The sequence below is a fragment of the Mustela lutreola genome, chromosome 11, assembly GCF_030435805.1.
Source record: "Mustela lutreola isolate mMusLut2 chromosome 11, mMusLut2.pri, whole genome shotgun sequence".
Lineage (NCBI taxonomy): Eukaryota > Metazoa > Chordata > Mammalia > Carnivora > Mustelidae > Mustela > Mustela lutreola.
The window spans coordinates 37,456,257-37,480,313 of record NC_081300.1 but is presented as its reverse complement, the minus strand read 5'-3'; the positions used below and the strand labels follow the sequence as shown (position 1 = coordinate 37,480,313).

The 24,057-nt window shown below is 40.0% G+C and overlaps 1 protein-coding gene across 25 annotated transcripts in view; it reads left to right on the top strand.

Annotated features, from left to right (window-relative positions):
• The window catches only part of DTNA (dystrobrevin alpha), a 354,355-nt gene that overhangs the window by 208,196 nt on the left and 122,102 nt on the right, over positions 1 to 24,057 (top strand). For all 25 annotated transcript variants that reach the window (XR_009345815.1, XM_059139254.1, XM_059139255.1 and 22 more), the window contains one exon: positions 21,492 to 21,559. Coding sequence is in view for 24 of the 25 variants with exons in the window: in XM_059139254.1 (XP_058995237.1) it covers positions 21,493 to 21,559 (67 nt within the window). In the remaining variant the exon portion in view is untranslated. The remainder of the gene's footprint in view (positions 1 to 21,491; positions 21,560 to 24,057) is intronic.

Sequence of the window (24,057 nt, the reverse complement as noted above, 5' to 3'; positions counted from 1 at the left end):
ACATCCCTGCCATATTCCTGACCTTAATGGCTCTCAGTTTTTCTCCATTGAGAAAGATATTTGCTATGGGTTTTTCATAGATGGCTTTGATGATATCGAGGTATGTACCCTCCATCCCTACACTTCGAAGAGTTTTGATCAAGAAAGGATGCTATACTTTGTCAGTTGCTTTTTCAGCATCTATTGAGGGTATCATATGGTTCTTGTTCTTTCTTTTATTAATGTATTGTATCACACCGATTGATTTGCAGATGTTGAACCAACCTTGCAGCCCTGGAATAAATCCCACTTGGTCATGGTGAATAATCCTTTCAAATGTACTGTTCGCGCCTATTGGCTCTTATTTTGGTGAGAATTTTCACATCTCTGTTCATCAAGGATATTGGTCTGTAATCCTCTTTTTTGATGTGGTCTGTATCTGGTTGGGGTTTAAGGTAATGCTGGCTTCATACAATGAGTTTGGAAGTTATCCTTCCATTTCTATTTTTTGGAACAGTTTCAGGAAAATAGGTATTAATTCTTTAAATGTTTGGTAGAATTCCCCTGGGAAGCCATCTGGCCCTGGGCTCTTGTTTGTTGGGAGATTTTTGATGACTGTTTCAATCTCCTTACTGGTTATGGGTCTATTCAGGTTTTTTATTTCTTCCTGGTTCAGTTTTGGTAGTTTATATGTCTCCAGGAATGCATCCATTTCTTCTAGATTGTCAAATTTGCTGGCATAGAGTTGCTCATATAATTGTTTGTATTTCTTTGATGTTGGTTGTGATCTCTTCTCTTTCATTTGTGATTTTATCTGGGTTCTTTCTCTTTTCTTTTTGATAAGTCTGGCCAGAGGTTTATCAATCTTATTAATTCTTTCAAAGAATCGGCTCCTAGTTTCATTGATTTGTTCTACTGTTATTTGTATTTTGTTGTTGTTGTTATTTGTTTCTATTTCATTGATTTATGCTCTGATCTTTATTATTTCTCTTCTTCTGCTGGGTTTATGTTTTCTTTGTTGTTCTTTCTCCAGCTCCTTTAGGTGCAGGATTAGGTTGTGTACTTGAGATCTTTCTTGTTTCTTGAAAAAGGCTTGTATTGCTATATACTTTTCTCTCAGGTCTGCCTTTGCTGTGTCCCACAGATTTGGAACAGTTGTGTTTTCATTATCATTTGTTTCCATGAATTTTTTTCAATTCTTCTTTAATTTCCTGGTTGACCCATTCATTCTTTAGTAGGATGCTCTTTAGCCTCCATGTATTTGAGTTCTTTCCAACTTTCCTCTTGTGATTGAGTTCTAGCTTCAGAGCATTGTGGTCTGAAAATACACAGGAATGATCCCAGTTTTTTGGTACTCTATGAGACCTGATTTGTGACCCAGGATGTGATCTATTCTGGAGAATGTTCCATGTGCACTGGAGAAGAATGTGTATTCTGTTGCTTTGGGATGGAATGTTCTTAATATATCTGTGATGTCCATCTGGTCCAGTGTGTAATTTAAGGCTTTTATTTCCTTGTGAATCTTTTGCATGGATGATCTGTCCGTTTCAGTGAGGAGGGTGTTAAAGTCCCTACTATTATTGTATTACTGTTGATGTGTTTCTTTGATTTTGTTATTAATTGGTTTATATAGTTGGCTGCTCCAATGTTAGAGGGATAGATACTTAAAATTGTTAGATCTTCTTGTTGGACAGACCCTTTGAGTATGATATGGTGTCCTTCCTTATCTCTTATTATAGTCTTTGGCTTAAAATCCAATTTATCTGATATAAAGATGGCCACCCCCGCTTTCTTTTGATGTCCATTAGCATGGTAAATTGTTTTCCACCCCCTCACTTTAAATCTGGAGGTGTCTTTGGGTCCCAAATGCGTTTCTTGTAGACAGCATATTGATAGGTTTTGTTTTTTATCCATGCTGATACTCTGTGTCTTTTGATTGGGGTATTTAGCCCATTTAAATTCAGGGTAACTATTAAAAGATATGAATTTAGTGCCATTGTATTGCCTGTAAGGTGACTATTACTGTATATTGTCTCTGTTCCTTTCTGGTCTACTACTTTTAGGCTCTCTCTTTGCTTAGAAGACCCCTATCAGTATTTCCTGTAGGGCTAGTTTGGTATTTACAAATTCGTTTATTTTTTGTTTGTCCTGGAAACTTTTTATCTCTCCTTCTATTTTCAGTGATAGCCTAGCTGGATATAGTATTCTTGGCTGCATGTTTTTCTCATTTAGTGCTCTGAATATATCATGCCAGTTCTTTCTGGCCTGCCAGGTCTCTGTGGATAAGTCTCCGGCCAATCTAATATTTTTACCATTGTACGTTACAGATTTCTTGTACCAGGCTGCTTTCAGGATTTTCTCTTTGTCACTAAGACTTGGAAGTTTTACTATTATATGACGGGGTATGGACCTATTTTTATTGATTTTGAAGGGGATTCTCTGTGCCTCCTGGATTTTGATGCTTCTTCCCTTTGCCGTATTAGGGAAATTCTCTACTATAATTTGTTTCAATATACCTTCTGCCCCCATCTCTTTCTTCTTCTTCTGGAATTTCAACTTATGGTATCACTTATCTCTCAAATTCTCCCCTTGTGGTCCAGTAGTTGTTTGTCTTTCTTCTCAGCTTCTTTATTCTCCATCACTTGGTCTTCCATATCACTAATTCTCTCTTCTGCCTCATTTATCCTAGCAGTAAGAGCCTCCATTTTTTATTGCACCTCATTAATAACTTTTTTTTTCAGCTTGTTTAGATTTTAGTTATTTTATTTCTCCATAAAGGGCTTTTATTTCTCCAGATACTTTTTCTTTAATATCTTCCATGCCTTTTTTAAGCCCAGCTAGCACCTTGATAATTGTCATTCTGAACTCTAGTTCTGACATCTTACTAATGTCTGTATTGATTACGTCCCTAGCCTTCAGTACTGCTTCTTGGTTTTTTTTTTGTGGTGAGTTTTTCTGCCTTCTCATTTTATCCAGATAAGAATATATGAACGAGGGGCGCCTGGGTGGCTCAGTAGGTTAAAGCCTCTGCCTTCAGCTCAGGTCATGATCCCAGGGTCCTGGGATTAAGCCCCACATCGAGCTCTCTGCTCAGCAGGGAGCCTGCTTCTTCCCCTCTCTCTCTCTTTCTGCCTGCCTCTCTGCCTACTTGTGATCTCTGTCTGTCAAATAAACAAATAATGGGGCACCTGGGTGGCTCAGTGGGTTAAGCCGCTGCTTTCGGCTCAGGTCATGATCTCAGGGTCCTGGAATCGAGTCCCGCATCAGGCTCTCTGCTCGGCAGGGAGCCTGCTTCCCTCTCTCTCTCTCTCTCTCTGCCTGCCTCTCCATCTACTTGTGATTTCTCTCTGTCAAATAAATAAATAAAATCTTTTAAAAAATAAATAAATAAATAAATAAAATCTTAAAAATAAAAAAGAATAGATGAACGAGAGAATAAAATACTGAAAGGGTGGCAAAGACCACAGAAAAATATATTTTTCTAATTTTGAATTTGAATTTTCTAATTCACCAGTCTAATATGTTAGACTGGTGAATAGAACAGAGCCACCCACTTTATTTTGGGTATATTTTGGTCTCTTAGAAGAAACTACCTCCCAAAATTTTAAAGAAAGAATATATATATATATATATATATATATATATATACATACACACACACAAATAAGGGTAAACATGATGAAGGGATGATGGACTATGACTGTAAAGATGAAAAATTTTTAAAAATTTTTATTTATTTATTTGACAGAGATCACAAGGATGCAGAGAGAGAGGAAGAAAAGCTGACTCCCCGCTGAGCAGAGAGCCTAATGCAGGGCCCGATCCCAGGACCCTGGGATCATGACCTGAGCAGAAGGCAGAGCCTTTAACCCACTGAGCCACCCAGGTGCCCCATAAAGATGAAAAATTTTTTAAAATTTCTAAAAAAGGAATTGATAAGATAAGTTGGTTGGAAAAAGAAAGTGAAGATAATGTGCTTAGGCTGGAGACTAGAACAAAGTCCTGTGCTAGATTTAGGGTATATTTTGATCTATTAGAAGAAATTGTATCCTAAAATTTTTTAGAAGAAGAAAACCCTATATGTATACAAAAAATAAAGTTAGATACAATGAAGGATAAAATATGACTATAATAATGAAGGTTTAAAAAGATTTTTTTAGAGAGGTACTGTTAAGATAAACTAGTTAAAAAAAATTAAAAGAGGAAAGGTTTAAAAAATCAGAATAAGAAAGAAATAAAATTTTAAAAATTTAATTAACCTTGCAAGACTAAAAAATCATGGGGAGAAAACCATGAATTCCATACTTTGCTTTCCCCTCCTCTGGAATTCCACAGCTCTCCTTGATCAGTGAGCTTGGTTTTGGCTGGATGTTCTGGCGGGTCTTCTGGGGGAGGGGCCTGTTGCAGTGATTCTCAGATGTCTTTGCCTGAGGCGGAATTGCACCACCCTTGCCAGGGGCCAGGCTAAGTAATCTGCTCTGGTTCGCTCTTGGGAGCTTTTGTACCCTGAATGCCTTCCATACCGGTTTGGAGGATGGGAATGAAAATGGCATCTTCCCAGTCTCTGGCCTGGAAGAGCCGAGAGCTCCGGGCCCCTCTCCTCGGTGCACACTTGGAGAAAAGTGCTCAATCACTCCCATCTCCCTGGTCTCCGGCCATGCTCCGAGCCCAGCCTGCGACCGAGCATTTCTGTCTCTGATTCACGGCCCTGTTTGGAGTCTCCAAACCCAGCAGATTGTTGCTGCTCTGCTCCTCCAGAGGACAAAGATGACTCTCCCTGGATCTGCCACATGTGGGGTCCCTGCTCAAAGAGCAGTGATCCAACTGTGCTGTGGATCACAGTTTAAGGTAACCCCAAGCTCAGAGCTCACTCCTCTGCTCCTTCTCTGTAGTCGGCTTCCTCATGCTGATACCTGTGAGCTCTGTGACACTCAGACACCCCTGATCCTTCTGTGAACCCACAGGACCTGAGACCACACTGTCCCTGCGAGGGCTCCACCCTTGCTTAGCCTCTGGAGCAATGTCTCTCAGTGGAGCAGACTTCTAAAAGTTCGGATTTTGTGCTCTGTTGCTCCACCACTTGCCAGGAGACGGTCCCTCCCCCAACAGTCTATCTTCCCATCGCTTTGGATTCACTTCTCCGTATGTCCTACCTTTCATAAAGTGGTCAATTTTCTTTTCTAAAATTGCTGCTCTTCTTCTCTTTGATCTCCTGTTGGGTTTGTAGGTGTTTGGAATGGTTTGATAACTATCTAGCTGATCTCCTGCTACCTGATGTCGTCTCAGTCTGCTACTTCTCTGCCATCATGACTCTCCCTCCTGGAATATGACATTGGGACCAGGTCCTCACATGCCAAGTCTCCTTTGAGTCTGGGTGGGACTCTCATTTTATTTATACGTAGTTTCTCTTAGCCATAACTGAGCTATCTGTGGTGTGGTCCACCCTCTGAACAGTGTATACAGCAAATGGTTGCTCTGAGAGAGGAGAAGCCATGTTTTATCACCCAACCTTCCAAGTCTGATCTTCCCAGGCTTTTTGTCTCCCCCTTCTCCAATTCACCCTATACATACACTGTCAGATTAATATTCTGTCATTACTGCTTGCATTTTTTAACTCCTGTGCACAGAAATCTTCCAGTGACTCCTTTTTTCCACCTCTGTACAGTGAAAGCCACCCAAATGGCCTGTGGTTAGTGAAATCATCCTCCTTTGCTTCACTCATTCCTTTTAGGCATGAGTGGTACTAATGAACATCCCTGAGATGCTGCACACCCCTCATGAAATTGACAGTCTTATGAGTGATACAGACCCCAAAAAACCAATTTCATAAAGTATTATACAACTATAATTGTGATAAAAGTTATAAAAGTAAATTATGAGGGCATTATGAAAGTAGACAGCTAGAGTGTATTAGTGAAATTAGGAAAGGTTGCCCTAGGGTAGTGATGCTAATGGGAGCTGGCCAGGTTTGGGGCTGAGAGAGGTTGGGATTTGTACAGGGAAAAGAAAAGAGAATATTCCAGGCAGAGGAGTGGAGGACCCCCCAGCCATTTGTGACCACAAGGCAATGAGTGGGCCAGTGATGAACGTCGGAGCCAGATTGCTCAGATCCTACAGAGACATTTTAAGGATTTGGACTTTATAAATTAAAGGTGGTGGGAAGTCCATCCTGCACTTACTTGCTGCTCATCAGAAGGTATCTTAATTTACTATGGAGGCCGTTAGCTACAAAAGGCATGGCTCCTGAATGAGCTCCTATAATCACAAGCTGCCTTAATAAGGCATGACATCTAAACCAAGAAAGACAGCCACAGTATAGCCTCTGCCAGTGAGAACACCCCAGGGACTCCAGAAATTAAGTAGTGTAGTATGTCTACTTGTTTCAAAACAAAGATGTTCGTATTTGTGGTTCTACCCTCCCGTGGTTTACTGACAATCCCAATTGCTGAGTAAACCAAGGAAACCCTGGAGACCTTTTTTCAGGTTGAGTGGTCACCCTCCTTCAGATCTCTGCCTCCTGCTTCTTCTGCACCTTGACCCCTTTATTCTGTCCTTCTATCTGCTGTCCCTTGCCTCTGTTCTTGGAGTCTACTATGTCTGTAAGAGGATATTTGACAAGAAAGGCTAATCTCATAGTAATGTCTCTTTCCCACATTTCTTCCATCCAGAGTCTCATGCGGAGTTCACAGTCCTGGGCCGGTCCTGGTTCTGAGAGCCCAGGTCCATGAGCATCACATTAATGGAGGAATAGCATGGAATGCTATGCTAGAAAAAGTTGCCAAGAGAATGTTGCAAATAACTCTTGACAACTTTTGCAGAGAAAAACTGTAATTAGCTTGAACTTTTTAAACTAAAAAAGGCTCTGATTGTGATTTGGATATAAGCAGACTCTGTGTTAAAAATGAGCACGGGGTGCCTGGGTGGCTCAGTCAGTTAAGCAGCTGCCTTCGGCTTGGGACATGATCCCAGGGTTCTGAGATCAAGCCCCACATTAGGCTCGCCGCTCAGCGGGAAGCCAGCTTCTCCCTCTCCCTTTCCCCTTGCTTATGTTCCCTCTCTCACTGTGCCTCTCTCCGTCAAATAAATAAATAATCTTTTAAAAAATAAGCACAATGGTCATATTTAAAAACTAAAAAATGACCTCTTTTTTTTTTCTTTTTGCTTGGAGGTGAGATGCTTAGTCTCTTTTTATTCTTCACCATCACAACTAGTCAGCCCCCTACACACCTCCAGAAATTATTGGTGTAATCCTAAAGTTGGGATGAACAAAGGCACACCAGACTTCAAAAAACTGTCATTTCAAGAACTCATTAGCTTGGCTGCTCTGCAGACTATTAATGGAGTTTAGAGAACAAGAACTCAAATTTAAAACATTTTCAGGCATATGGTTCCATAGGGCGCCATTTTGCCTTCTTGAGAAGACTTCGGCAGGCTCTTGAGATCATGACAATCATTTGTGAGTGCCAAGGTTCTCGTTCTTTACTCCCCCGGCCCCCATCCCTAACACCCCATGTTAATTTTTTGATAAAAGTTTCCTAAAACATTTGATGCTAGGAGCACTGCCTCAAAGAAATAGATCAGCACATCAGAAAAGAGGAGGAGTGTCATGGACTTGTGAAGGCAGTGTTATTCAATATTGTGGACTGAAAAGCATCTCTAACCAGGACCCAAGAATTTCAATTTTTGATTTTGCTACTTGATTGTGCAGCCTTAACCTATCGCTTGATTTCTGAGTGTCATTGTTCTCACCAAGTGACCCCACAGAGTTGGGAAACTGTATTTTACTGACATATTACAAATGGGGAAATAACGATGAGGCGCTTCTAGGTCTGACTCCTTTATTTACAAAGTTTTTTGTTTTTTGATTGTTTGGGGATTTTGGGGGGTTTTTTTGGTTGTTTTTTTGTTTTTGTTTTTGTTTTGTTTTGGTTTTGCCCCTGAAATGTTATGCAGGCTTTGTCTTTTATTTGAAATGCCTTGACTTGATGTAACTGTGTAAGAGACGGGACTGATTTGTATTTCAAGCCCAAGAAGATAACAGCTCCCAGCTGGAAGGGAGCCTCTGAGATGGATTTCTATACTATGTGAGCTCAAAGGATGCTGTTAGTCACATAGAGCAACTACCGATGTCCCAGAATCCCCTTCGACAGTTTTTTGGAGCTTTTAAAGAACAGTTTTTCGGTAGTGATTTCCTGCAGTACCTAATCATTTCAGGTAGTAGTTTAGACTCATTACGTCTTTGAAGTCACCAACGTGCTATTAAATGGCTCACTGCTCTGGGGCATTAAATGACAGTGAAATGGTGGGCGCTAGTCTGTGTGGCCAGACCGGCAGGAAACGGCTTGAGTACCCCTCCGCAAATCCTTAATTTAAAAAGGAACGGCTTGTTCAGGCTTGGATGCTGAGCCTGCCGCTTATGACTCTTTGGTATGTTCTCACGGGGTCCAGAGACACTTGTTTTCATAAATGCAGACACTGGGGCATGAATCTGGAACACTTGCTTTCAGTATTCACAGATTTACAGAACAGACATATAGTTATGCATCACAAGATTGGATTTTTACAATCTCAGAAGCATACCCACAGTGGCATTGATGTTATTTGGCTACAGATGTTTTGTTTGAGGGCTACAGTTCTTACTTTGCCTCTCTGTGACTGTTTCTAGGGGCCTGTCTGTGGTACTGGGGAGTAGGGGTGCCATGGAATCAGGGAAACGGGGTGTTTGTGCATGTTTGTGTTTTATTTGTTCCATCACCAGTTAAGGTGGGGGATTATGATTCAGTTAGCTTTGTTTTCTGGTCCTCTAGGCAGGTCCATTTTCTACATAATTGTATTGTATATCACTTTGTGCTTTATATTATGGTAAAAATAACATAACATAATAAAAAGATGTGATCTTTTAATTGGGTAAATGCAATTCATTGTAGTATAGGCTTTGGGGGATCATAAAGTTCCCAGTAGCAGGCACCTCATTTCTAGACCCTTTGGTTAGCTAACACCTCCTATGTTGCAGAATATTCTATCTATTAGAAGCAGGGTAATCTCCCATCCAGATGATTCTTGATATGTGGTAGATTGGGGTTCTAATGATTCTTCTATTGTGATAGTCAGATATGTGATCTCATATCTTAATAATCTGAGAATATTCTTTACTAGACTTACCTCTATTAAATTTGACCATATGAATTAAGCAACCAGAGCTAATTAAATGTGTTGATATACATGGCATCAGAGTGTAGCCTAATTAATTCTAATTATTAAGCTGCTGAGATTGAAAGAGCGCGTGTCAATGGCAACTGTGTCCAGAGATTCCACCACTAACCATCCGGAGTAGAATATTCTTAGAGCATGGTTGATATAGTGACTCCTATAGATCTAGATTTGTACAAGACTTACTGAGGGACAAAGCGCTCAAATTTGAGTTTAGATTTTGTGATGTGTTTAGCATAGCTAAATAAATGTTGGTCAGAAATATATGGCAGAAGGATAGGAAGCTAAAAACTCAGAAGGTGGGGCATGTGGGTGGCTCAGTGGGTTAAGCCTATGCCTTCAGCTCAGGTGATGATCTCAGGGTCCTAGGATTGAGCCCTGCATTGGGCTCTCTGCTCAGCAGGGAGCCTGCTTCTCCCTCCCCCTCTGGCTGCCTCTCGGCCTACTTGTGATCTCTCGGTCAAATAAATAAATAAAATCTTTTTAGAAAAAAATTGGAATGACAGAGAGACTGACCTGGGTATAAATTTTAGCTTTTAAAAATCTCTTAGCCTCACTTTTCTCATCTGTAAAATAGGAACAATAACACCTCCTGTTCTAAAGATTAAATAGGACTGTAAACATTATAGTAGGTCTCAGTAAATGAATGAATGGTCTTTGCAAGCCAGCAGAGTCTAAGGAGACACAGGATGGTTGTGTAGCAAATAGACTCTCTGGAGAGACTTGTGAATCCAGTCCTGGTTCTGTGGCTACCAGCAATGTGATCGCATGGAAGTTTCCTAACCTTTCAAGCTGGATTAGGGTCCTCTTGCTGCTGTAATGAATTATCACGAATTTGTGGCTTAAAACAATACAAATATATTACCTTACAGTTCTGGAGGTCCAGAAGTCCAAAAAGAGTCTGGCTGTACTAAAATCAGGGTGTTGGCAGGGTTGTTTTGCTTCTGGAAGTCCTAGAGGAGAATTCATTTCCTCGCCTTTCCCAGCTTCCAGGAGGCCACCTGTGTCCCTCGGTTTGTGGGCCTTACCCCCATCTTCAGTGTGTCTCTTTCCTTTATAAGGACTCATAATTACGTTGGACCCACCCACATAATCCAGGATAATCTCCTCATCACAAAATCCTTAATTTAATCACATCTGCAAAGTACCTTTTGCTATATAAGGTGACATATTCACGAATGCTGGAGACTAGGACCTGAACCTTCTTGGGAGGTCATTATTCTGTCTACCTTTTCAGACTTGGTTTTCTTCTGTATAAAACAGGGTAGTGTCATATGACCTATCTTAGAATAAGGGTAAGAAATTCAGAGCCTACCCACACAAGGTAAACACTGAATGCATATTAACTAATAATTGTTATTATTCTCTCAAATGAATCTCAAAGTCCCTTCCTGTTACATAACCCAGGCATTCAAGCTTCTGCCTCCACAAAATGATCCAGAGGGCCTGCAAGATTCAAGGCTGAGAAAGAAGGCGCCTTCCCACCCGCTATTCTTCCCCACTAAAATTCTTGGCAGCCACCAACATAGAGCCATGGTTCTCTCAAGAAACAGAGATTTCTTCCAATCATTCCTTCGTTTCAGACAAATTCTCTTCAAAGGAAAGACATAACGAAGAGGCTTCTAATTCATAGAAACAGATCCAGAGGCAAGAAATAAGGGCTGCCTCTGTTTCTTCTCTTTCCATTCTCTACTCCTGTCAGGCCAGTCAGCCCTGGTCTCAGGGAAAGGACCACAGTGTGCAGAATGCCATTGTTTTCTGCTGGGGATCTTGCAGCCATAACTTCTGGCAGCTCATACACTCTGCCTGCTTCTTTTTCCATGTGGCCTATTTAATTTTGGCATGTGCATATATTAACCCCATAGACTTGGCTGTGACTCTTCTGGATAGGAATCATCAGAGTCCCTACAATGTCAATGCCATTTTCTGGATTGTTTTATATCGTATCAGCCTGAGATATTTTCTTCTGAGAGAATTTGAGTAGAGAAAGGAAAAAAATACCATGATATTAAGTAATTTAATATTTAACTATGGGTTAGCCTCCATTCCACTTTTTACAGACAGAGTACGCTAGAGGGAAAACTTGTTAAATGTAGGTTCCCTTATTCTTCACTGGAAGTGAGAACAAAATAACTTCTTTTTCCATCTAGGATTCTTGAGATTTGCCCTTTGAAAATATTTGTTCTGGCACAGATATATTTTGAGAGACATACAGAAAAATTAGTAAGGAGGAAGGGGGCTCAAAAACAGTTTAGTAGACACTCTCTTTCATCTTTTCATATCCTTCATGGACTGTGTTTGGAACCCTGTGTTCTCTTCATGCTTTGTATTGGTTCTGAATCTGTAAAAAGGTAGTGGTGGTCCTATTGACGTCTTCCTGCCTATCTTAGCCCCCTCTCCCCATTTACCCTCTTGTCATCTTTATCTCAAAGGACAGTTGGGGTGCCTGGGTGGCTCAGTCTGTTAAGTGTCTGGCTCTTGTTTTTGGCAAAGGTCATGGTCTCAGGGTCATGATATTGAGCCCCACATTAAGCCCCACTTCAGGGTCCACACTGGGCATGGAACCTGCTTAAAAGTCTCTCTCTCTCTCCCTCACCCTTTACCCCTCCCCATGTTCTCTTGCCTCTCTCTAAAAAAAAAAAAGAAGAAGAAGAAGAAGAAGAAGAAGAAGAAGAATTTATACCAAATTAATTATACCAAGGTGAGCTTTCTGATTCTCCCAGGGAAATTTGCATTTCTTTTTAAAGATTTTATTTATTTATTTGACAGAGAGAGATCACAGTAGACATAGAGGCAGGCAGAGACAGAAAGAGGGAAGCAGGCTCCCTGCTGAGCAGAGAGCCCAATGCGGGACTCGATCCCAGGACCCTGAGATTATGACCCGAGCCGAAGGCAGTGGCTTAATCCACTGAGCCACCCATGTGCTCAGAAATTTGCATTTTAAAGGCATAAACTTAATTTTCCTGGCTTTATTGAGGCATGATTGACAAATAAAACTATAATATATGTACAATGTACAACATGATTTGATATATCTGTACATTTTGAAATAATTCCCGCAAGCAAGTTACTTAACACACTCCTCACCTCAAGTAGTTACCTTCTTTTGTTTTTATGAGAAAGCTAAAGATGTACTCCCTCAGCAAAGTTCAAGTCTAAAATTCATTATTATTATCTACAATCATCATGCTGTACATTAGATCCACAGAACTTACCATATAACCTTCTGTTTTCTCTTCCTGCTATCCTTGCTTGATCTTTCTTTCTCAAGCTTAAGAACTGTCTATTCTGTTGATTTGAGTCAGAGTCCCTCATACACGTAGAAAGGAAGAAAATGAAGAAAGGAGAAGAGTTAAGGAAAGGAAAAGAAAGAGCAAGAAGAAGAGTCTGGAGACAGGAAAGAGAGAATAAAATGAAAAGAGGAGAGATTGGAGAACTTGAAGTAGAGGGTGCAGAGGACCTGTGAGCTTAATGACCTGTAGGTTTCTTTCCTTAATGAAATCATGCCAGCGCTCAACCCCTTACCACCATCCCACCCAGCTCCCCTTGGCATCCACTCACGCACATCTTCAGGGATGTTTCAGCCTCATTCATTGTGTGTATGTGTGGGACTGTCCCACCACCACCATCCTCAGAGGAAAACGAGACGGTCCCTTGAGTCTTAACTTCACACAATGCCATTTTGGTCTTAAGAAGCCCGGTGGGCTCTGTAGTCAGATATGTCTTGTTTGAAACTCTAAACTGGTCACTTAGGTGATTACTTAATTTCTCAGAAGTTCAGTGTCCACATTGGTAAAGTGGGAACACCAATATCAACATACAGTGTTCTTCTAAGAACACAATGAGAAAATTCCTGCATAATGCTTGGTCCAGGGCAAGCTTTTTTTGTAACATGGTAATTGTTTTAAATAGTGTTGTGGTGGTTATTCTTTTAATCTTATTATTACTATTTCTACCCAGAAAGAGTCTGATTTTTTTGTCCTACTGCAGAAAACAATTTTCTTACCTGACTCTGCCTTTTCAATGTCCCCACACGTAACATACCTTAACCCTAAAAAAAAAAAAAAAAAAGAACATTTTAAAGCATACAAGCCTCCCTGGTCTGTATCTTGATTGCTCAATGTCATGTCCTACACTTAATCTCACTTTGTTTTTCCCAGTTCTTCTTCTAGAAGTCACACTTCCACAAGTCTAGATAACAACTGGCCCATGCATCAGTAACTGCCCCCATTTTTTCCCCTTAATGTACTGGAATCAGACAAGGGGGGTACCTATCTCTTTCTACTACTAGTCTTATGATCTTTCAAAACATAGATGCATTAGAATCCTTTCAAGCAGCAGGAGTCACACCATAATGTCCTAAAGCATTTGAGATTGATCAGATGTGAGTTTCTAACTGACACATGAATGTTAAGTGTGCAGACAGAGGCACACTGGTTTCTACCATGAGAGGAGCCCATCACAGCCTTCTCCTCAACATCCTTCCTGTTTGCCTGGCCTCAAAAGGCCTCCACAAGCCTTCTTGTACTTTCTCTCTCTCAGTTTCTTTGCAGATACCCCCATTGTGATTGGCTGCTCCCTTTCACCAACAGGTGGTTCTCCCTATAAAACAAATCTACCTTTGATCCCCACCAATTCCCAGTCTTCTTCTAAACTAGCCCACATAAGCAATTATACTTCCTTTATTTGTATATCCATGTATGTAAATAAATATTTACATATGTGGGGTGAGGGTCCTTACCTTTTATCAAATCATTAGAAGGATCTATAGTTTAAATGATGGCCTAGACAACATTGCACTGCTTAATGAGCTAATATATCCTGTCATTTTGAAGCCTTATTATTGAGAAGATAAATTTAACTCAGTCACTTGAACAGAATTTGGAATTACAATCTTAACATTTTTCAAAATGTTTTACTCTTATAAATGTATATATATACAGTATAATCTCACTATTCTAAGTGGGGTTCAAAAATGTAGTTACAAAGTGAGGGTTGTCCCATTGCAAGATTAATGAAAAATAATCAGTCTTCTACTTATGGAGGGAGAGAATTTTTCACTTAATATGTTTTCAAGTATTAGACGTGTAAGAAAAAGAAACAGACCTCTGTTTATGAGCCGTGATATCTTACACTGAACTGAGAAAGTCCCAAATGATCAGAAAGCAGTCATTTCCTAGCACCTATCCCCCAGAAGCTAAGAATTAAGCAATCCCAGTAGGAGAGGAAAGAAACGTCTCTCTCTCTGGTGTTGGGGACAGCCATAGTTTCACCATGACCAAGTGGCCTATACTCTTAACATTATTCCTCTTGGGAAATATAGATATACAAACACACACACACGTGCGCACGCACACACAATACCATTGTCCCAAAGGCACATGATATTGAATAAAAGGTGATGTTCTGAAAAATCTTGAAAAATCTTTTCATCATCTTCCTTCCAAAAGTTTCCTTTTTACCCACACCAAGTTGCTCCCATCCATGCTCCTGCAATCTTTAAGCCATTACGGCTAATAAGGGGGTGATGGCAGGTGCTAATGAGCCGAAGTCCCAGCCTCTTACCAAGCCAAAAAAAAAGCAAACAAAACCAAACAAAAGCAAATGTCCTTAAACACCAGGTACAGTCTTACCCCAGAACAGCAGGTTCCTTCCTGACTTGACGGTACTGCTCAGATTCATTCTTCCTGGAATAATAATGGTTTTCTCAACTTTCTTTCTTTTTTTTTTTTTTTTTAAGATTTTATTTCTTTATTTGACACAGAGAGAGAGAGATCACAAGTAGAGACAGGCGGCGGAAGCGGGTAGGGAAGCAGGCTCCCCACTGAGCAGAGAGCCCGATGCAGGGCCCCATCCCTGGACCCTGAGATCATGACCTGAGCGAAAGGCAGAGGCTTAACCCACTAAGCCACCCAGGTGCCCCAGTTTTCTCAACTTTTTAATGGCATTTTTTATTTCTTAAATTTTGCCTCCTTAGGTGCCCATATCATTGTATGTAAATGTTTCTGTATATTTACATCCCCCAAAGAATTAATTGTTTTCTTCCTGGGCTCAAGGTACATTTTTAAAGTGGGTCTTACAAATAAGAGAATGCAACATAAGAATTCTACCCTAAAGTTCCGCCAGTAGGTTCCGAGTTCAAAGTCAACTGCTGTTCTATTTCTAACTCTGGAGCGCGTCAGGAGTACCTGTGGTGCTCTGAAAAACACAAGTGCTGGGGCACCTGGGTGGCTCAGCTGGTTAAGTGTCTGCCTTCAGCTCAGGTCTCTTGATCCCAGTCCTGGGATCAAGCCCCATGTTGGGCTCCCTGCCCCGCAGGGAAATTGCTTCTCCCTCTCTGCCACTCCCCCTGCTTGTGTTCTCTCATTCTCTCTCTCTTTCAAATAAATAAAATCTTTAAAACAAAACACAAGTGCTCCATTCCAACCCCAGGTTCAGTAGATCCAGATACCTGCATTTTCACAAAGCCTCCAGGCTAGCGTGATGGGCAGTCACAGCCCAGTACTACTACTATGGTGGGTTCTTTGCAGGGGAGATCAAATCCCAAATAACGCATCCAGCCAGTCATTATACTAAAATAGTGACCTCATACCTCTCCCCACCCCCACCATCATAGGACCCAAGTTCCAAGAGCAGAAGATGACATTCAAAGTAAAAGAAATCCGAAACCCATTATAGCCATTTATTTTAGTCATGGCATTTTCCTACTTACAGGGGCTCATCTTAATAAAGGACTGGGAAGTAAAAAGCAAGTGCAATTATACTTTGCCTTGGGAAAGAGCTCTGAATACTTTTTTATTATATTGCCAAAGATGAGGATGAGAATGTAAATCTGAGAAAGTCCTATCGGAGGCTTCTTTCATTAGCAGAAATGGAAACAGGCATTTATATGCCACCAATAAATCAATTAAAGGAGGAAAGGAGCTTGAAATGGCCTTGACTGCAGTTATTAACTTGGGGGATCACAGGCCTGGTGATTGCTGAACCCAGCACCCTCGTGTCATCCCCCTGGAGCAGAGCTGAGGGAAATAAAGCCTGGAAACAGGCTCGTCATACTAAGCGCCAAGTCTGCAGGTTTTAAGTGTTTGCCTAAGTGGAGCAGAGGCAAAGCAGAGCCAGACTTTCTAAAAACATTGTCGGCTTGTGTGGATTTAAAACGTTGAGAGTGTGAACCAGTGTGTGCATGGGTGTGTTTCTACGTGGCTGGGTTTACAACAATCTGGACGCGGGCAATCATTTTCATCTCCGTGATTAGTTCCAGTATAACACTGGTTTAGAGGAGGAGGATTCCGTTAGGGAGTAGCACACGAAGAAATCTCTCCTGCATTTTGAGAGACATGTGGACCCATCTGCTCCATTTCCTTTTGGCCTGTCAATCATCCAGTTCTATCAACTTCTTTTCACTTACTAGTTTCAGGAAATCTTAATTTGTATTGAACAGTAGCCGCTGGAGTAAGGTTACTGGCGATTAGAATTCATAGCAGCCAAAAAAAAAAAAAAAAAAAAAAAAAAAAAAAAAAGAATTCATAGCAGCCTAGGAATTTAAAAAAATAAAATAAAAAGCCAAAAAAAAAAAAAAAAAAGGATTAAGTGTCTTCCTCTGCTAGAAAATGAATTTCGCGGGAACATTTTTTACCTGCGTGGGTGTCAAGTTTTTCAGGTATCCCTGGGGAATAATAATAATATCTCCCCCAAATTCTTCACAAGGTTATAGGGGAGAAGCATTTTATAATCTTCAGAAAGTTATACAAATGTGAGACGCCATCCGTTTAAGATCTTACGTTTAAAACTTCTTATGTCATGTGGCATAGAAATGTGTGTTTAGTATGGGTGATGCTGGATTAAAGAACTGTCATGAAGGAAGTAACTCAAGAATGTGATATTTCAATGTGAACTTATTCTCACTATGCCAAAATACAATTCACATTTCTTCTAACACTCTGTGCCCTGTATTTTGATTTATTCTCTATTTCTTGCTAGTTCCCTCCCTGTTCTACTCTGTTATTTCATCCATCCCCCATAAATAGTGGCAGAGAACACGAGCCCTCCCCGTCCCGTTTTGTGGCCCCCTTTTGATGATGGTGTTGGAAGAAAGTGACTGGATGAACTCACTTTCTGTGAAGCCATTACTGCAACAGATGGCTTTCTCCAGTGTGTGAAGTGATATGGGAGAGCAAAGGCGGATTTGCCTCCGCCACCATTCTTTCACGGGGACCGCAAATCCCCAAGTCCCACTGCAAATGCCCTGAATGTCAAATCAATCTTTACCATAACACATATATTCTTGTTCCTGAATTACAGAGGTTTCCAGACAACTGGACTCTTCCCTTCATCATGGGCTCGCATCCCCACCCTCCTTCCTCCCGGATCTGTCCAGCGCTCAGTATGCTGAAGTTGTCTTCCCAAAACCTAAACCTGTACACGTCAGGTTCCTACTTAACCATGGGTGGCCTCCGGTCTGGAAAACCTTACACAGTCTAGACCTTCTAGATCTGATGCCTGTTCTGGCATCACTATTCACACTTGGACTCAGCAATATTGAACTATTCCCTATTCCCATATATTCTTGTTAAAGCTCCATGTTTTCTCCATGATTCCCTCTAACTGCACTCATTTCTATCTAGAAAATCCTTGTTTATCCTTTAAAACTCTGTTCCAGAGTCACACTTTGATGCCTCCTTCAGATTTCCCAGAAGTAGACTACTATATTTAGTAATACATATTTTTATTATTGTACATATTATACCAAATACATTTATCATCTGGAATAATTTGTTTCTCCTCCTAACTGTGAACTTCTTAAAAGCAAGGATCATGTCATATTCGTCCTTGAATCTTGAGCAACTAGCAGAGTATCTGACAAGTTATAGCTACCTTATAAATATTTCTTAAATAAATGAAATGGATAGATTCTCATAAGTGAAAACAAAGCACACCCTGTATAATTCATGGGACTGAACCCTAGTAAAGGAAATGACTTAATGGGGCTCATCACTTATTCATCACCTGTTAGTTCCTTTTGCTATTTTGACATTTATGCAATCTGGTAAATTCTAAGGTTGCCAGCATCTTGTCTACATGAAGGAGTAACAGAAACACCAAATTAGGCCTGTTGGTGAGCCACACACCTTGTGACATTACTACTGTCACAGATGGGTTCTTTCCCCCTGCATCTCCTCCAGATGACTTTGGGCAGCTGTTGTAATACTGAAATTCATGAAGAGCAGAGCTTCGTGACAATTTCAGAAGCAAGATTGCTCTCTGCAAAAAACCTCCCACCTTCCTCTACTGAAAGTTTTGCTCTTCAATCTTGCTAAGAAGACAGTCAAGCATTATGTGTCTCAAGTCCCACTGATCAGAGTTAAATTGGAAACTAAGGAGCCCACCGTGGTGTTCCTTGGCTGTTCAATTCATGGACTGATTCTGTCCATCGGTCCCTCTGTTGAATCCATGTAAGCAGTAAACTAGCATGCCTTCCCTTTTTCCTATTATGACTGTGACCAATGGGTAATAAATATGTTTTCTCAATTTTATCTAATAGTGCAGCTTCCCAGGAAACCTTAGGGGTAAAATGAGAAATGTGTTGTTTTCCTTTTATATTTATAATTATGTTCCACGTGTTCTATTATTTCACACTACTGGGTTTTTCCTTCTTGTCCTTATAAGGTACACATTTTACTCAGAAGTGAGAATTAATTCTTGTTATATAACTCATTATGGTTCTTTTATGAGCTAATTCATCACAAAATGATGATGAATAGACCAAATGGTGACATCAGGGTAGTTTGCATCTATTTTAACTTCTGTTTTGTAAGACAAGATTTTGCTTTAAAATGTATGGTCCTAGATGATAATAGATATAAATTAGACTCCCTCATTTCAAGTAACTAATTTCTGAAACTGGTGTAATCTCAAATGAGCTCTTCTGTGAGTCAGTTTTGGGAAATATCATTAAAAGTCCTTTTCCTGGGGAACAAACTTAGCTCTTACTGTGCTTTCCTCTTCATTGTCCCTCTTCTTTCCTCTATTTTTTTCATTCCTTTTTTTTTTCAATACATACTAACTAGTCATATCATTTACTGATTGGATTTTACTGGTTCTGTGAAGAATTTAAAACGTTTGAAGTCATCATCCTCACAAATCTTCCAGAAAGACACACAAAAAGTTAACTAGAAAAGAGATGTCACAAACGGTACCATTTGAGGGGTGCAGAGAGTAAGCCTGCGTTTGGGGGCCAGTCTTTCCTTCCCTGACATTTTCAGTCAGAGCTTTCGAGCCGGCCATCCATTGTGATTTATTTTTAACAGTTCTTTTCATCTCATTCCAACATACAGACAGATGCAAGAACATATCACTGGTGTCTATCCCCTATCTCTATGGCTTCAACACAACTTCTAAGCTCTTGAAATAAGAATTGGAAGCTGTATCCCGACTATTTTGTGAATGTCAGATTATGATCAACTCACTTCCTCTGGAGTAAAGGAGATGGGGTTCTGTGAATCAGGAAGGGTGTGTTTTTCTCCAGATCTCTATATACTAACCATACCTGCGTACTTAAAATCATAAAAAGAAAGTACTTAACTGTGTTCAGCACTGAATTGTTATCAAGCCGAAGACAGTTCATTAATAACCCTACTCTTTCCAGTTATTGTTTAGGCCAGACCTTTATGTACATCACCAGTCATCATAAACAGGACAGTCTTCCCTAAACTCTGTAAACCAAGGCTATTCCATGCCCTTCTTTCCCTTCCTGGCAGTAGGCATATAATTCTTCACTCATAGAAACCACCGGTGGGGCTCTTTGACTGGAATAATTGGCATCACATTGGGTTTCACAACCAATATTTTCTTTTACCCTTCTCTGAATTATTTTGTACACAACTCCATTATCTTTTGAGCTGTCTTCTACAACCTAGTTCTGTTAAATTTACTCCTAGGTAGTCCGTGTCTCTCACACTCACTTATCTTTCAACTTCTATCTTTTTGATTTCTTTGCTTCTATGATTTTGTATCTCCATGACAAGAATGTCAACACCTTAGGGGTAAGAACTGTGACTTGATCTTTGTTGTATACCTAGAACTTGATTTGGTTCCTGGAGTATAGAAGGCACTCAGTAAAGATTTGCTAAGTGAATTGTCAGCATTGAGAGAAAGGGATAATTAGCTCTGGAGACCCAGAGGAAAGAGAGTGAACCCAGCCGATCATAGAGTTAGGATTTCAGAGGAAGATCCACCTAAGCTAACAGCTGAAGGGTTATTGCAAGTTAGCCAGACATAGGGAGAGGGGAATCTGGACCCAAAAATAGCATAGAGAGAGAACCATATTTGAGAAAGAGCAGAGTCCATTGGAAGACCCGCAAAAAAGATCAGCCTTCTGTTTACCATGCCTGAGAATCAGAACACAGTAGTATATATGCTTATGTATATGCATGAATGAGAGAGGAAACTTGGGTTTTTCCAAAGTTTAATTAGCTTTATTAAAAAAATCAACTCCATCAACCTATAAAGCCCTTAGTATTTAGCCCAAAGTCCTCTATTGGGCTAAACAGCATTTCCATTAACTTTCTCATTATCTTCTTTCTCCTCATGTCAAATTTTTTTTTGAAAAATTTTTTTATTCTGTTTTATCTGTTGGCATTTTCATAGTACTTCTTAAGTGATTACTACAGACAGTAATATGGTTAAGTAGAGAGATGTGAACCTAACCACCTTGCCTGAAATGATCATGCCTAGAAAAACTGTTGCAGGTTCCAAACACTCAATTTAGAGATCAATATTTAGAAAATAACCTGCATCCAAACTAGGGTTTGGGGTGCACTGAGACAACCTGCAGCAGAATATGGTGTGAAAGCAAACTGGTCTTGGAGTCCAAATGTTTTCATCATTCCCTTTAGTAAGTCTCATGAGATTCTCAATCTCATCATTGTTGAATGGAATCTGTAATATCTGCTCTATGTTCTTCGTAGGTATTCCCCAGATTGAAAGAGAAACTATATGTGAAATGAACCACCTAACAGATGGTGGATGGTTATATTCAGTTTGGCACCAGGTCACCTGCTATTGTAGTTATTTTTATGTTAGAAAATAAAAATTTTATGCTCCCTCTAACAATTACAGCAGCATTGTGTATGGAAAAATATGTATGGTGATTTAAATTAGTGAAAGTAAAGCTACACTTTGTAAATACACAGTTTTGAATAGTTTGTCTCTGTGGCACAACTACAGCAAGTATGTTTACATAGAAGTAGCTGTTTGCCTCATTAGCATGAGGGTAATAACACTGTAACCATTTTGTCTCCTAGAATGATTGAAGATAGTGGGAAAAGAGGAAATACCATGGCAGAAAGAAGACAGCTGTTTGCAGAGATGAGTAAGTATAGAACTTTAAAGGAATACCCTGTAGTTTCCATTGAATACTCAGGGAAAGACTGCAAATAACCACTTAATCCTTATGACATTTGTACCTTTCCTTAAAATCCTAAATTCCTTGTATGAAATGTACATTTGAGCAGTTGGGCTTCCTGTTAGGTAAGAGTGAAATTAGCAAACCCTTAAAATTTGTTACTAGACTGTATATTTTCTATGAAAGTTTCACAGAGCCAAATGTATATGTATACATGGACACTTGATAAACAAGATTTAGTATTGGCACAAATATAGTCCACTGAATTTTAAAATCTGTGTTCATACCCCCTATAATATCGCTGTGTCTGGCATACTGTAGGCACTAGATATAGTTTGTGAAATGAATTATTGAATTTTTTAACTGCAAAATGACATCATATGTCCCTATGGGAAAGAAGAATCATTTGAACTTTATGGAGAGGAGAAGAATCTGTCCCACAAACCAGTTCCTAAAAAGTGAAAAGGAAAATAAAGTTTAAAAGAGTTTGGAGATGGGATGCCTGTGTGGCTCAGTCAGTTAAGCTTCAGAATCTTGGTTTCAGCTCAGGTCATGATCTTAGGCTCCTAGGACTGAGCCCTGAGTCAGGCTGCACACTGGATGGGGAGTCTGCTTGAAATTCTCTTTCCTTTTCCCTCTGCCTCCTCCCACTACTCACACACATGCTCTCTCTTTAAAATAAATAAGTAAATCTTAAGAAAGAAAAAGAAAAGAAGAAAGAGAGCACCTGGATGGCTCAGTGGGTTAGGCCGCTGCCTTTGGCTCAGGTCATGATCTCAGGGTCCTGGGATCGAGTCCCACATCGGGCTCTCAGCTCAGCAGGGGACCTGCTTCCCTTCCTCTCTCTCTGCCTACCTCTCTGCCTACTTGTGATATCTCTCTCTCTCTCTGTCAAATAAATAAATAAATAAATAACTCTTTAAAAAAAAAAAAAGGCAGAAAGAGCTTGGAGGTAACATGCTGCATGAGGGAAACCAAACTATATTTACTTACTTGAGTGGAGAATCCATTAAATTAAGGTTATTGATTTATGTAAATGTCTGGTTGCCATGTAAGTAATTGGTTGGTGTTGTCTCCATTACAGACCATTGGCTTTGTTTGTTTGTTTGTTTGTTGTTTTTTTAGAGAGAAATAGAACATTCACAAGCAGGGGTGATGGGGCAGAGAGAGAGGGAGAAACCTAAGCAGGATTCATGCTCAGCATACAGTCCAACTTGGGGCTCAATCTCAGAGACCAACTTAGGGCTCAGTCTCACAATCCTGAGGTCATGATCTGAGCTGAAATCAAGAGTCTGACATTTAACCAATTGAGCCACCCAGGTGCCCCCACAGACCATTGTTTCTTATTCATAAAGAAGAACTTGTCATGGTAGGGGGCACACCTCTCAAATTCAATGTTGTAAAGAAAAAAGTACAATTCTTTTATTGTCTTTTTATCTCTCCTTCCCTGCCTAAGACATAAGGATGAACAGAACTGAGTTGTAAGCCTTTCTCTCTGAGAAAGCAGTAGACAAAATTGGGTTTCTACTGAAGACTAGAACTGATTTGGCAAGAATGAGGGTCAGGAGCAGATAAGGGAAAGTCCCACATAATAACATTCATATTTTTCTTTATCATTTCCCAATAATCTGGAGGCACCAAGACAATGTTAGAACTAACAAAAAGGAAAGAAAATTAAAATTGATGTAAGGAATCACAATCATGCTCCTTGCTTTTTCCACTTTCAGAGACATGTCTAAAGTACCTGAGAGAGTTACAGCCATGACCTTCCAATTTCCTCTGCTATGTCTGGCCCTGTATCTTCACTTCCAGCATGGCTAGCCCCTTGGGATTGTCCCTTTGTTGATAAAAATCTAAGCGAGGAAGGAACTTAATTACCTCTGCCCATCTTCACAAAACGCAAGAGAGCACAGATGTCCTCCCAAGTCATAGAAGCTTAGACTGAAAGTCAGGCACCCCATACATCATGGGCCAGTGTTTTGTCAGAAAAAGAAAAATTAATGAATATTTAACATAACAAAGCACTGAAGTCTTGGGGGGAAATCTCTGAATTTATCATTGTTACATTAAAGATGTGTCAGCCAACACACTGTAAGAATGATTTTTTTTAAAGTGCTTATTTCATGATTTTATAAATACCCAAATTTAAGTACTGTCCCAGTTCCTTCTACACCTGTTGTAGTCCTTGGCACAGACAAATACGTATGTCACAAATGTCTTCTGAGTTAAAGTTGTCCAAATCAAAGGATGAGTGATGTAAGTGTTAGAGCCACAGAACCAGAAAACCTCTAAATTTTTCAAATGAGAGAGATGTAAGAAAATTTTGCATTCATTTCCCAAATTGTAATTTTATCTTTTCATAGACACTTCTTTGGGGTGTCATGCACTTTATTGAAATGTTTTATGAGTTATTCTGTGTCTTTCTCCCTTGCATATGCTAAGTAATAGACCCAGATGTTGGCCCC